General features: G+C 43.5%; 1 protein-coding gene across 4 annotated transcripts in view; it reads left to right on the top strand.

Annotated features, from left to right (window-relative positions):
• Positions 1-15,203, top strand: part of Sema6a (semaphorin 6A) — a 124,730-nt gene that overhangs the window by 92,756 nt on the left and 16,771 nt on the right. For 2 of the 4 annotated variants that reach the window (XM_005356082.3, XM_026783402.1), the window contains 3 exons: positions 2,553-2,573; positions 2,690-2,740; positions 7,886-8,050. In XM_005356082.3, coding sequence (XP_005356139.1) covers positions 2,553-2,573; positions 2,690-2,740; positions 7,886-8,050 — 237 coding nt within the window. The remainder of the gene's footprint in view (positions 1-2,552; positions 2,574-2,689; positions 2,741-7,885; positions 8,051-15,203) is intronic. The other 2 variants (XM_005356083.3, XM_013349561.2) reach the window with 2 other exon arrangements.

Raw genomic sequence — 15,203 nt, 5'->3', positions numbered from 1 at the left:
TATTAGCGTGGCTTTGAAGGTAGCTCTGTGACTTTCGACAGAGCTGGAGTTGGCATCTTTTCATATAAATTCTCGGGGTGGAGCAGTAAGACTCAGTGAGAGGGGGGCTGGGAAAGGGCTCATCAGTTAGTTGTCCTGGCCAGAGGTTACAAGATTCTTATAAACTCAACCTAAAGTTGCTATCAGATGGTCTAGAAGCATCACACCACATGTAGAACTCAGTGCAGATGACTCTGGACATAACGAAGGAAATGGTGTGTGTGGAAGTCAACACTGCCAGGGTGATTGCTGTAAATGTGGACAACTCTCCCATAACTCTAATGTGTCGAACATATCATCCTGGAGGATATTAATCATAGCAAAGCAGTAAGTTATGGCAGTGTTCCCATTACAAAAATGACAGTTTTGTTGTGTTTCATAATGTGCTGTTACGCCGCATGTTAGCCAAATAATCAAAAGCCTAATCATGGTACTCTAGCTTCCTGAGTGCAACTGTCTTCGTGTTCTTTAACATATTCGCCAATGAAAGTAATTAATTTTCAAAATTTAATTTATGTATATAATTTAATTATATATATATATGAAACCATTTGAAATAGGAACAAACATAAATTAACCCATGAGCATAAAGCAATTCTAAATGTCCTCTTTATAGAAATTAATCTACATCATTCTCAGACTTCATGTCACATACTATTAAGTGGCAACATTCTACTTAGAACCTTCTAGAAGAGATCCCAGAATGCTGTCTAGTTGTTTTATGATCTAAGCAATATCAAGATTTTCCTGAAAATGGTTTAGTGTTGTGAACTTAAGTAATAATGCTATGCTCTTAGCAAAAGTATGTTTGGCTTGTTACCTTTTTTTAAAAGGCAGAGTTAGAGTTTATTAAGAGCATCTAAGCACTAGTGTTAAGAGAAAAGCAAGGCATTCAGGAAGAAGCTAAGACAGATCTGAAAATGTAGGTGTGGGCATCTTAAAGGAGAATTTTTTGAAAAAGTCCCCTGTGCAGAATTTTATGGAATCTGAAATCAAAAGGGCACTGAAAAACAGCTCTTAAGGGAGCCAAACTGAGTGACTAATAGCATTTGACTCTATAACAATGCCCATGGATATAATTCTAAGTCTTTAAGTCATAAGAACCAAAATTTCAGACTAGGTTATCATTCAGCTTTCTATCATATGCTTTTGTAAAACATATAGAAAAATCAAATAAAGAGGACAATAATCAGCCTTATCTACAAGTTCTTGACCCTACGTAATTTGAATTATTAGTACAATATGTGGCCAACATTTTCATTTTTCATACCTTCTCATGAAATACTTATGCATCAAAATTGTTGTAGGAGATGTGTTATCACCCAAATATCTGTGCCATGTGTGCAATTATTCACCTGCATCAGTAAAAGGGTTTGAAGTGCAATCATTGAATCTTAATTATCATGTGCCTTGTAGTTTCAGTTTTGGAAAGAGAGGGTGTTTGGGGGAAGGGTAGGGGATATTACAGATACTTAAGTTAGCTTTAGAAGATATTTTTGTCACATTTTTGTTATCTGGTAGTATAAGTCTCTGTAGAAAAATAGGAAGATAGATTTGGCTTGAATCAGGAAATATACAAAGGAGATGCTGATGGATTACTAGTGTGTGCTTAATACAATCTATGTTCTCAGGCAGAGTAACCTAAGAGAACAAGCATATGTAAAGTAGAAAGTTCCGATTTAGTGATGTAGTTTAATGCCCAAGGCCAGCTGTAAAGCCTATTTCCTTCATGTTCCATCCTTTACCCCACTCAGGACAGAAGGTGAGACTATGCCTCTGCCTGCCCGCTGTCCTGAGGCCTTCTCCCCTCTGCCTGCTCCCACCAGAACAGGAACTACTTCTATCACACATACGTGTGTGTGTGTGTGTGTGTGTGTGTGTGTGTGCGCGTGCGCGCGCGCATTCAGAGGGTGTTGGCATAATTGCTGCACTGACTTTGACAGGACTTTGAGAAAAGCCACAGAGGGTCCCTGTTGAACCAGTAATCTGACCTAGACATCAGCACACAAACCTACATATGTGGCCTCCCACATGTGTGTGTTTGGATTTTTAATTTCCTCACTAAAACTGCCAATGAGTTAAGAACATTACGGATTATGATACTGGACAGTTCTCTCGGTCCATTCATGGGGGTGAAACCACACAGAGCACGAAGAAAAGTTCTTTCTTACAGATGTGGCCTGGTTACTTTATCCGCAGCCATGCATCTTTGTACCAAGTTGAGCATGGCTTCCCGACTCTCATATAATCATTGCAGTGACCATTTCTTCTTCTAAGCCTTGAGTTTTCTCTACCTGTTAGCAATGACTTTGGGGACACACGCCAGTGGAAGAGATGTGGAGATAGAACATTGAACTGAGCAGGAAGCAGATTAGGTTACAAGCAGGAAGCGGAATAGTTTCCAGTGTTAGGGCTTCCCCATTGGCCTAGCTCCCATTAGCTCATCCCCCCTCACTGTGTAAGTCACTAAGAGTGTGTGGTTAAGTAACCACCTCCGTTCTTTTGTCTTTCAGATTCCTTCGTGGCCCTGAATGGTAAGGAAGATGCTACTGTCATAATTTTATGTCCATGGAAAACTTTGCACTAATCCACCTGAGTATTTTAAGCCATAGATTTCTTTTTAATTAATTTTTATCCTCATTTTTTATAGACATTTCAACTCCTCTACCAGATTATGAAATGTCTTTCAACACAGTGTATGGTCAGTTTATTGATATATCTATCTATACATATCAATATTAATACTTAAAGTTACTCATCCTTTGGTAGTTTGTAGTTTTCATTCCTAATCATAGACCAGATTCTTTGTTACTTCAGGGCTCCAATTCACTAAACTTATTTCTAGATTTCACTAAGCTTAAAAAAAAAATCACTGCCTATATGGGACGATTGATGAGGGAGAACAAATCTTATATATTGAATCCACAGAATATGAAACATTCAAGAATTTGGTAGATACATCTAATGGATTCTCAAGTGAAAAGAGATTTCTTCTTCTTAAATATGCTTGTGTATAAGGAGATTCAAGATATATAACAGGGACTCCAACTCATAAATGGTAGCCCCTCAATACCATCTCCCCAATCTTGTCTGTCAGGATAACCTTCCCCCAAAGGGGAATTCCCATATAGGGCACAGACACCAGGGTCTTTGGAGGCGAACCTGTGCAGTATAGCATGAAATTGACCAACAAAACTTAAACTCAGAATGAGTTTGGATATTTGCTTGACCACAATTTTCAGTGAGATTTTGTTTCCAGAACGTATGCGAGGAAGTGTGAGGCCGTAGGCGTGATGCCCAAACAGGATTTCTCCCATTGTCCTCTGCCTGAAACATTCAGGCACGGGTGGGAGGTCAGGAAGTGTCCACACTTCTGCACATGCAAGCTGAAATGCAGCTGTTCCCTCTTTGTTTTTCAAAATAAATGATTGAATGTGTTTTTCAAAACATAAGCTGGAAACATCTCTATGGTATCAAATTCAAGCTTTTGCATTTGACTTTGGACCATGAGTTCAACAGTTTGTAGCTTTTATGTGTGTTTGAGATATACAATGTAGGAATAATTAAGGGTCAGTCTTTAAATATAAGAGTAGGTTAAAATGGAGGGTTAAGATGAAAGGAAGAAAAACACAAGATTTAGGATGCAAAGAAGAGTTCAAGGTGTCTACAGATGTGCTCAATCGCTGTGTAAATTTTTAATCCATGAGACCGAGTAGCATAAATCAGAAGGCTTAGTGAAGTCTTCAAGGCTGTCTTAAAAGCCAGAGTTGTGCAATACACTCCCCCTGGCCATCCCCCTCATGAGGTGAGACAGGAGGGAACAGACAAGGCCACTGGATTTCTCCACCTTTGACATTATCTCATCTATGATTCAAACCAGAATATTGAACAACACAGACCAGGAAAAAAATGGCTCAAAAGGCAAATGTCATCTAGCTTAACCTTAACCTTCAGGAAGGAAACCACTTAGCACCTGTTCTTTGCAATGTCAGACTTCACCATCGTTGCCTACAGCTGAAGAAATTTTATCAGATGTCGAGAAATCCAAACCTTGAAACCAATTGAGCCAGCAACCTTCCTGGCATTCATTAGTTGTTCAAGACCAATTTTAACTCCTGGGGAATTCTTCAAATATATAATTGAGCTCTGGGATGCTCTTTATGGGCAAAATAATCATTCTTCAAGCAAGTGGATTTTTCATTTCCCCCTCAAAGAACAGGCATTTATTAATTTTTCCATATATTAATGGAAAAATTAAGACTTTCAAGGGTAACGCCCGGTCGTTGTGAACTTTTGAACTTCTGTAAGGAAGCAAAGAAGAGTGGCGCTTTCCCTGTAGCTTATGACTCTGCCCCTTGCAGGTAGCTACTCAGTATGCAGTGGAAACGTGGCTAATTGACCATCAAGATGAGTGATGATCCACCACAGAGGTCAGGAAATTACCAAGAGGGCCTAAAGAGAGGCTTTCAAAGGAGGGAAATCACATTTTTTAAAAGAAAAAAGCAAGAGTGGTACTCTAGACAGTATTGCAGATTCTCATAACTGATGACTATCTTGGCATTAACTAAGAAAATATTTAATTAACTTGCCCAACAACTCTTCGTTGAGCAACAGCTATATGCCAGCCAATGGATCAGGTGCTGGTTTTGTAACCTCAGAGGAAGGACCAAATGGCTACCTTTCTGGGCATGAATACAGACAAGGAAGCCAGTCCAGAATGCACCTGCACAGTTAGTCATTGTGGCCTCTGTGCGCCATGCACTTCCTGACTGATTTAGACCCACAGAACAAACCACAAAGAGGAGATTTCCTTTCTCAGGTAAAGGGGTCATTTTAGCGCACTGTGCAAGTTTTCTGTTGGCTAATGCTGTAGGCAACACCGCTCACATATGCAAGAACCCCTTTAGTGAATTGGGTCCTGTTTTCTCTCTCTCTACCTCTCTGTATTGAATTAGTGTCTCTTTTGTGTCTAATCGGCTACAATCATTGTTAACAGAGGAGTGGGAAGAGCCTCTAACCTCTAGAATCACAGAGATTTGTAGATGTAGAGAAACGACATGATGCATGAAAATTAACTTTTTGAATATAGCTATAGTTTTTTTGTGTCTTTGAAGACTATCAGAGCATATGTTCTGTCCCATTGATTACATGTGACCTCTCCTATTGGGCTGCATGATTACAGCAAATCTATTGACATGCAATACCATATCCACAAGTCATTTTGGTCACGATGTCTCATAGACAGTGCAAATCATATAGCCTGTCAAATCAAGCTGTGAGAAAGACCATCCATGGCTTCCCAGCCGATGCATTTAAGCATGGAGAATCCTAAGAATATTCACCTCGCTTGCTCATAGGGCCTGCTGTTCTCCACACTCTCACCTGGCGGCTCTCAACTTCTCGAGGCCCAGGGATTTGCTCTTTGTTCGATTCATCACCAGCCTGTGCTTTCTGTCCTTAAGCACAAGTTTAAAAGATTGCAGAGCTTTTTTTTTTTTTTTAATCGGATGCATAGTTTCTCTAGATTTACATACAGAGACTCGAGATGTGTTGCGTATTAGACTAACACTTCAGAGATACGAAGAGGCTGATTTCTCACATGTGTGTAAAGCATTTTCCTACCTAACTACCATCTGGTCCACATTAATTTCCTCTCGTAGCCCTAGCTTTCCATCACCAATGAGTTTTCCATGTATCTGTAGCATATGGTCCAGGAAATTTTTCTACAGCAAATGTGTCCCTTAGGCATCTCTTTCCCCTAGATTACCATATTAAGAAATGTTCTCACTAAACCATACTTATGGCATTACCATAAAAGTGCCCCTTGAACACAGCTAAATCGAAAGTGCTCAAAACGCCTATCAAGTCAGGTAGAAGAAATTCTTGCTACTTGAAGGGGAGCACAACCTCCCCTCCCCCCACCACCACCACCACACACATCACCACCATCACCTCCACCTCCACTTCCCTACCCACCTACAAAGCCATTTCAATTTATTTTCTAATATTGGGTGCCGAGTTGTAATTTCGGCTGGCCCATATTCTTTTGTCTTTATGTAGTCATGAATTCGGGTGTGGAAATAAACATGTTTTAGACCCCAAGGTGAGCAGGAAGGAAATTCTTTTTTTCCCCCATTTCTCAGGCTGATTTTCTCGATCCTGTCCTCTTCTCAGCATCAGATACGATGCAGAACTCAGAAACACAACGTCTAGAAAAATCAAACATTCCCTGAGTCTTAAGTGAGCATATTTTTAGCTGTGGGCTGCGAAGCAGACTATTTTCAACAAAACAGATGTGGCGAGCTATGTGGGAACCACCCAGGTTCTGCTCTGAGAGAGGCTTTTTAAATGTTACCGAAGCTTTATGGCAGCATTCAGGTGCGGTGCATCCAAAGAAATTGTTGCTTACATGAACCTCTTCCCCTGGCTTAGCTTTTCCCCAGCAGCAGAGGTTCAAGATTAATGCTATTTTTAAAATACCTTGTTATAAATTCGTAATCTTAACATCTCCAGCCTGGGACTCCAACTTCTAATAGTAACTGCAGATTAAAAGAATAAAGAGAAATGGGATGCATTTATCAGTAGGATCTGTCTTTCTGGTAGCCAGTATTTTATTTATCATATATAAGGTGATCATATCCTGAGGTCAGAATTAGTTAAATTATCCTGAGCCTATTCTTCGTTGTGCCAAAGACACCAATAACACACATGCTCTTTTGGCCTCTTTCAGGCTTACCTGGAACTTATTCTATATAGCCTTGACTGGTCCCAAGCTCAGAGCAAGTCTCCTGCCTCAGCCTCCCAAGTGTTGAGATTACAGATATGAAGATGGCACTCAGTGATCTCTCTAAAAAGTGCTCAAGATGGCTTAATAATGCACTCAGAAGTCTCAACGAGGCTGTATTTTATTTCTACCAGAGAGGATAGCCAATCAGGCTCCTTTAAATCATTTTGACAGCTGAAAGGATCCGATACAATCTGCACTTTTATCTTGCGGCAAGATGGAGAGTGAACTTCTAAGTGCGCTCACAGGAAATATCTAGGGTGTCTGCCATGACTCCCAGTCACTCCTGTCTTCTGGCACTCTCCGATGCTGGGCCACATCCGAGATCGAAATCTACCTTTTGCTAGTTTAACCTTCTCATCAGTGAGGCCACAAAAACAGTCTGAGTTATAAAAACGGAGTTATGAAACTCAGAAACCAGTTTTAGATGCAGAAGATGCGTCCGTAACAACAAGCAGAGGGGCAGAGGAGGCGGCTTCCATGCCAAAGACATGGGAGTGGATCCCTTGGGGGAGAGAGCATCTCCCAGAATGGGGAATGCCCATGAGGCTGAGCTAAAACTGAACACTAGATGCACTGTGGAGCCTTGCTGGGAAGGGCTTGAGATCGCCTAAGTTACTTGTAATGGGAAAGGCAGTCCACTATCGCCGGTGCCGTATCAGTCACAAATCATGTTCCTGGAGTGTTTTTCATGCTGCCGTAGGAAGCCTTCTAGGGAAGGACACTAGTATGTCTTGAGCCTCTATGGATCAGGCACTGTGACACTTTCACTATTGTGCTATTTTATCTTCCCAAGGCTGGGAGGGGTCACTGTCCCTATCGTGTAGTAAAGGGACAGGGTAAGCTTGTGGTGGAGACAGTCTTTGGCCTTTCGTGCTTTAACTGCAGGTTCAGAGGATCTTCTCTCTAGCACAGAGCAGCCCACCCCTACCAGCAAGCCTTGTCATTGCTAGGGCGTGCCCTTGGCCTCAAGGTCATCATGGTGTCCTGTCTCCTGGCCTCTGAGCAAAGGGAATGCAGTGTGCAGTGATGTCTCCCTAACTGTATTTGTGATGAAAACAGGGCACTCCAGTTCCCTCTTGCCCAGCACCACCACGTCAGATTCGGCATCCCGAGAGGGGTATGAGTCTAGGGGAGGCATGCTGGACTGGAACGACCTGCTCGAGGCACCCGGCAGCACAGACCCTTTGGGGGCTGTGTCCTCACATAACCACCAGGACAAGAAGGGTAAGGCCTTGGAAGTACCTCTTCCTCTGGGGGGGAGAGGGGTGGGGGAAAGGGGAGGACTGTGCACCTGCTTCCAGCCGAATCCTAGTGGCATTTGGAACCTCCTGTGTCCCTCCATTGAAAACAGCTCAGAAAAGACCGCAACCTAGCCCTTGAGCCAGACTCAGTCCCCAGTTGTCCTCTGACCAAGGGAGAAGCCACGCGGATAGCACATCCTGAGGTCTTCCTCTCCAGAAGAGGCATAGGCTGACCCGGAGCGAATGCTTGCTCCTCAGAGCCCTTGCCACTCCTCTGAACTCCTACTAGTTTGATGCTATGCATTTTTTGACCCTCTTTCTCCATTCTAATGGCTTGGAAAGCTGTTCAGGCTTTGGCAAGAGGAATAAGGGCGAGGTCTTTTTTCTTCTCTAGCTCTGTCCCCTCTCTCACGGAGCCGACTCTAAACAGGCCTGTGGTGCTCAGACTACTATAACCACCCTTGGAGGACAAGAAGTGCAGCAAAAATTTGTTATTGAATCAAGCAGAATGGCTCTGCTTTTGCAGCGGAAAGGCAGCCTCGCTATACGGAGGGGACTCCACCTGTGAACTGTCCTGAATTCTCCTTTGCTCTCTGTGCTGGCCTCCAGACAGGAAATAGCATGGCTTCCCTAGCTGTTTGCTGCTTCTGCTAATGCATCCTACCTCAGCTGCAGCTGCAATCAGAGAGACCTTTGCTTATCCCCAGAACAGTCTTGTAAATCAAAGCTCAAAAGCCCAGTTATGTTGCTGAGCCATCTCCCTACCCCCATTCAGAACTGTTTGCTTCTATGTGTTTTCAAGAGTTCCATCCAAGTTGGAGTTAGAGTTTTGAGGGTCAAGGAGTTCATGGGGACCCTTGGAGGACCATCTGGGTCATGCTTTCTCCTGCAGTTTTTGGCATTCAGATTTCCCCACTTTGGGTGTATTCCTTTCTGGACAGACTCCCATGCTAATTCTTTATATATATTTAATCTGCTTTTATCTTGTAAGCACTGTGCACTCTCTTGCCCTAGTTCCTGAGCCCAAATGGTAAAGATGGCCCTTTTATCCTGTTCTTCCTTGCTGCTTTTATTATTCTATAGACTTCCGTTTCTTCATCTGTCCCGCCTCAAATCTATTTAAAGAACAAAGCTGGCTTTGTCTCTTCGGCCTCTTTAAGTTAGAGGGATCTGTCCTTACCAGCCTAAGAAAGTATTCAGTGAAGGGAAAGCGGCCCAACACGCCACAGGCCCCAGCATGTGCTATCATTTGTGTGTGGCTTCAGACCTCAAATACGACGTCATCCCTGACTCAAGTAGGGGACAACTTACTTGCCCAGTTTTTACCTGCTATACTAGAAAGAAGTCTTTCTGGTCAGGCCTGGGTTGTGGTCATTTTCTCTGCTCTTCCCTTAGAGGCTCAGCATGGGCTTTCTTTATTCATCAACTCCCCTAAGGAATGGAGGCTCTGAAGGAGTCCAATTAGCACTTTGACAGATTGTTTTAAAACTCGGCATTGCTCACTCTCCCGAGTCTTATTCTAAACACCAATGAAGCTGGAAGCAGCCTGCAGAGTGTCAGACAATGGTGGCAGAGGCGATTGCATGGGTGTTTAACACAGTTGCTGTTCTTGTGCTATGACCAACCTCCTTGCCTTGCCCCATCAAACCTGAGTTTGATCTTGGACAGCTGCGGTCTACGATTGATGGGGCAATGCCAATGAGTTGTTATGCAGAAACTGAAATGACAGCTTAATGTTCCCTGTACCATGATTTTTATGATTTTTCTGTTTCTTTTTTTTTGTTTCGATTCTCCCCTTTTTCTCTGAATGACCATTCTGTTTGCTGTTCATGATTTGTTTCCAACTTCCGTTCTGTTTGGCCAAGCACTGTGTGGCGTGACTTGGTGACGATGTTTCTCTGTTGGAAAAGTCCTGTCCCTTCTCTGAATCACTACAATGTCCCTCAGCCTGACCCAACCTGTGGTCTTCCCACCTTCCTTTCATCCCCTGATGTGAGCGCTTCAATGACGTCGCATCCTTGTGTTCAGCATCCTCTGGGATGCTGTACTTGTCTGGGTTTCCTGAGGGCCTCTGCGGGAGCTCTTCACTGGGCTGACTGTCTCATGGGAATGTGGCACATGTGTGCTCCAGCTTTCGCAGTCAGATACTCTGGAATTGTTTCCACCATGCTTCACATTTCTCCACGGGGCAGAAACCGTGTCCACTGACCAGCATCTGAGGAGGAGTCAGGTGCCCAGGGCCCTTTTATTGGAGCCGGCGAGAAAGCATCAGTGAGCAGGGCGAGCCCACTGGCTTAGCTCTGCACAGCCACTGACTGACCCCGGGCCAAGCCCATTCTTTGCTCACCCCACCCTCCCAAACACATTTCCAGAGTATGCTTGCTGCTTTTTCTTTCCTTTCCTTGTCACGTCTTTGGTCTTGGTTTAACCCTGTGCATCCCGCTCCTCTGTCACAGCCCTGTCCTCACCTTGCGTTCTAACCCCCTTCTGCTACCATTGCTCTTAGCCTCCCCTTTCGAAATAGTAGACCCAAGCCCTCTGCCCGCCCCCCGGCCCCCCTGTGGAATGTTCCAAGGTTCTTTCCTTCTATACTGTGAGTGACATCCAGGAGCTGTGTGGATATACCATCCCATTAACAAAGCGTGAGCGCAAAACCTGCGAAGCACAATGATCTATTAGCATAGAAAATGAAGTCATTTTCTCTCTCGGTAACTGGCCTTGCTTTTCATTACCCTACTGGCCTCGTCTAATGTCTCTTGACTTGGTTCTTTTCTTTAAAAATGGCTGATATTTTCCAAGCCCTGGATTCACAACCAACTGTTGTTTTATCTCTGGGTCCTTAGATATCTGGAGTCTCTCAGGCCGGCCTCTCAATCACCAACTTGATAAATTAGATGCAGCCTGACTACTTCTTTCTTGGTTTTACCACATCTAAAAATATATATATTATGCATTCACCCAATAACCATTGAAGTGGTAATGGGTAGTTTCAAAGGGGCTCTGATTACATAGAAATAAAAGAAGGAACCCAACTTATTTTTAGGTCTGTTTACTCTCCACCACGCCTCCCCACCACAAAAGAAGTAAGAACTTTCTTTTTTTAAATTAGATAAACTTGGGGGAGGAGAATGGCCACTGTTGTATCCCCTTTCTCCTACTGAAATTGGGAGTGGTTTAAAACTGGATCCCCTAAGAGAGCTAAAAGATACAGCAGGCAGCTGGGCAGGTGCAAAGCTGCCAGGGCTGCAGATATGAATGTCAGCCCCAAGCCTGCTCTTGGTATGTCCGAGAGAACGCATGAGCAGGAGAGAATGCCCCCTCTTCAGACTTCACTGTACTGCTCTCATGAGTCCTCGGAAAGCAGATGAGATGGTAACCAGGAAAGTAGATGTTCTCGCGTGGTGAGAAATCTCAGCATTGTTGCGTGCGTCTCCCTTTCAGGAAGCTGAGAGAGTGTGGTGCTACCACCTGGTCACGCTTAGTCCAAAAGAGACGGTCAGTGGTCACTATAGACCGGGGAAGGAGTACAAGCAGCATTTAAATTAAGATAAAATGAATAGTAGCCGTATACAGTATTTGAGTCAGTGTGTAATTTTGGGAACTAAGCGTCTAGTAAGACTTGTGAAGTCTATTGGGATGGTGAGTGGATTGCCCATGTTTTTATGCCCGCCCTGAATGCAGCTTTATGATTAGAATTTGTCAATAATTCTCTTTATTGCCAATTTCTTACTTTCTTAATGCATCATAATCATAATAACCTTTGACAGCATTGCCTCCAAGTGGGCTATGTGGCACCTTACATGGGATGTGGATGCTTTAGGTGACATGGGGACATTGTGGCCTTCAGGAATGGTGGTATGGGGGGAATTTGTGCCCTCTCTTTTTTATGTCAGGGAATAGTTTCCACTTGGTGCTTTGTCGTCAATAGTATACTAAACCTGTGGACCTCCCTGTGTAGCTAAGAGTGTACAACAGGCTTTAGAATGGAGCTTATCTTGCAGCTGGACTTAACTACAATGAATATTGTTTTGCTTTTGATTAATAATTTTAAGTTGACTTTCTGTCCGTGAAAAGTGACAGTCATCTTATAAATACATAACAGTTATGTAAATTCTCCATGTGAAATATGTTGTTAAAGCTAATTTAAAGCAAATGTTAAGAAAGGAGAAATAGCAAATGTCATAGATATACTACTAAGTCAGTCATATGGTAAGACTTGTCGGTGTGGCTGGAGCTGTAGACATGGTCCCTGACCTAGTAAAGTTTGGGTAATGCTGGCCGAGAGGGACTGGGAGAGTCCAGTAAGGATGAAACTACTACCAAGAACACCGCCCTTGGTACGTGGAAGGAGGCTTGATGACTTCCAAGCCCTGAGTTGTCGGGGTATTTCAGAGCCAAGTGAACGAGAGTCAGTGTTAAAATCAACAACCTCGTTGTCCTCTCATTTCTGTTCCAAAACCAAGCTTTGAAGTTGGGGAAGAGAACGTATTTAAAGACAGATGGATTTTTGGCTATAAGGAAATTTGCTTCTGTAGCCTATAAGCACCTGTCATGGTTTTTTTTCTCCATCAGTGAGTTCCCTAGACTAGAAGGCAGCAGTTTTTATCCACACTGTGGCCCGAGAGAAAGCGTACCTCCAGCCACTACTGCTTCTTCGGGGCTGTCAGGTGTATCCCCGTCCTGGAAATACATACACTGACCCTTCTTCCCTTTCCTTGCACTCATGCTGTGAGTCCCAGGGCTTCAGAACCAGGCCCGTGGTACCAACAGACTGAGGAACCCGTGCACCTGGAGTTGTACACTGAACCACTGAGCAGAGGGCCAGTTATAATTGTATTACTCGTCAGTGCTTAAAACTTACCTGATTTGGTATTCTGAAGCATGCCTGTTTTCCCAAGAAGAAAAAATAATTTCTTGGCTCTTATCAAATTATATACAAGTGATTTATATCACAAGCATTGTTCCTTGTGATAGTAATATGTGAGAAAACAGAGGCCTCTTCTTGACTTAAGCCAGATGTTTTGTGCTCTTTCTTCAGTAACACCCTTAACAAAAAATGTTTTCCGGGGTGCCTTAGGAAAAATTTTTCTGTAGTGCAGTTTTGGGTGCCATCGAGGTTTCCTCTGGGCTGAGCGAGACAGACACACTCACTTGCTGTAGAAGGCAGACCCAGCTGCCAGACATACGAAGCGCAAGTAGGAACAAAGTGACGGAAGGCCTATGTGGTCAGCATGGCCTCTAGCAGCCAGATCAAGACATACACAGTCAACTCTGGCAACAGCTATGGGCCCTGACTGCAAACAGCAAGGGCGTGGGATGCTGTGGCCCAGCCCATTTTCCTTCCATGCCAATATCGTAGCAGTAACAGATCGCCAAAGCAGGGAAGGAGGAAATGGGAACGTCAGCTACAGGATTTCTATCTAAAATGTTGTAAACACTGACTTCTTGACTAGCGGGAGCTTCCTCTGAAACGTTTAAAACCAAGCTTTACAGTGTTCCTATAGCATTATAGTCATCTTCAGATGTGATTGTGGAGCATGACTGGTCTCCAGGAAACTTCCTGAGAAAAGGCTGCTGTCTTGTGGGTCTGATGGTGGGAGGCGCAAGAGGCCCTTCCCTCCACTTGGCAATCTGAAGTTCAAAATAAGAAAAACATGATGCTCAGAGCAAGGTGATTGAGAAGGCGGACTGGCCTTTGAGCAGCATTCATTTCTTCCTCTCTGGGGCGTTAGAAGGAAGGTATCCTGCCCTGTTCATGGGAAAATGCTACACGAGCCGCTGCTGGTGGTGAGGAAAAGGAAACTCTTAAAAGGCGAGCATTTCTGAGTGTAAGTTTTGCTGTGTCTGCCCCATAAAGATTTAATACCATTTTATATAACTCCGTCAAGCTGTTCTAACCTCCAAACCTTTCAAGTCTGTATCAGGAGTGTCCGTGGGCTCGTGAAATAGCTCAGTGGGTCAATCCCTGAGGACCCTAGTATGATCTCGGGGACCCCACAGGATGGAAAGAGAGAACTGGCAATCACAAATTGTCCCCTGACCTGTGTGTACATGCTGTGGCGCCAGCATGTGTACACACACACACATACAACAACAACAACCATTTTAGAAATTCAAGTCTTAGAGCCTTGGAAATACATTGTTAGAAAGTAGAAAAGGAGGGTCGCTTGGTAAAATACAACATGCTCAGATAAATTTGAATTTCAGATATACTTAAATACTATTTTTCAAATAGATAAAATCGATGCTTCTAGTGTAAGCATAGAACAAATATCGCAAGAGACATACTTTTCTCTCAAAACACCACTGTTTATCTAGGTTTATATTTAGCCAAGTATCTTGTCTACTTTTTCTACCTGAACCCTATTCGTTTATCCTGGACACCTCATGCGATGTACTTTCTCCAAAGCATCACTCTGTGTCTGAAGGTAACAGCTGCAGAGTCCTGGTTTGCTTTCTGCTGCTGTGATAGCCCCCATGACCACAGGCAGCCTGGGGAGAGAAGCCCTCGCTTGGCTTACACATCCCAATAACAGTCCATGTTGAAGGAAGTCAAGGCAGGAACACAACAGGAGCAGAGGCAGGAACCATGAGGAATGGTGCTTACTGGCTTTCTCCTCATGGCTGCCGTTTCTATATAAGCCAGGCCCACCTGCCCAAGGGTGGACCAACTCACTGACCAATCGAATGGGAGTGTTCTTCAATTGAGCTTCTCTCTTCCCAGGTGACTCTAACTTATGTCAAGTTGTCAAAAAAAAAGCTAAGAAGTATAAATATACCATGTTTCCCTTCAGGAAGCACTGCTGGTGACTTATTCAACGAGATCTGAGAGCTGGTCTCAGAACTGGCCTCTGGACCACACTAATTTAGAATAAACTATATGAGAGAAACTCAGTTTAAAAGTTCCTTCTGTAGCCAGGCATGGTGGCCCAAGCCTTTGATTCCAGTACGGAGGCAGAATCAGGCAGATCTCAGAGTTCGAGGCCAGCCTGGTCTATAAAGCAAGTTCCAGGACAGTCAGGGCTACACAGAGAAACACACACACCAATTAAAAAAAAAAAAAAAAGGAAAAGGTAAAGAAAAAAATTCTTCTGATAGTTTTATCACATTTGATTTCAGAAAATAATTGGATATTA

Source organism: Microtus ochrogaster, chromosome 18 (genome assembly GCF_000317375.1).
Source record: "Microtus ochrogaster isolate Prairie Vole_2 chromosome 18, MicOch1.0, whole genome shotgun sequence".
NCBI lineage: Eukaryota > Metazoa > Chordata > Mammalia > Rodentia > Cricetidae > Microtus > Microtus ochrogaster.
Note: the sequence above shows the minus strand (reverse complement) of the source record. Positions and strands in the feature narration are given on the sequence as shown.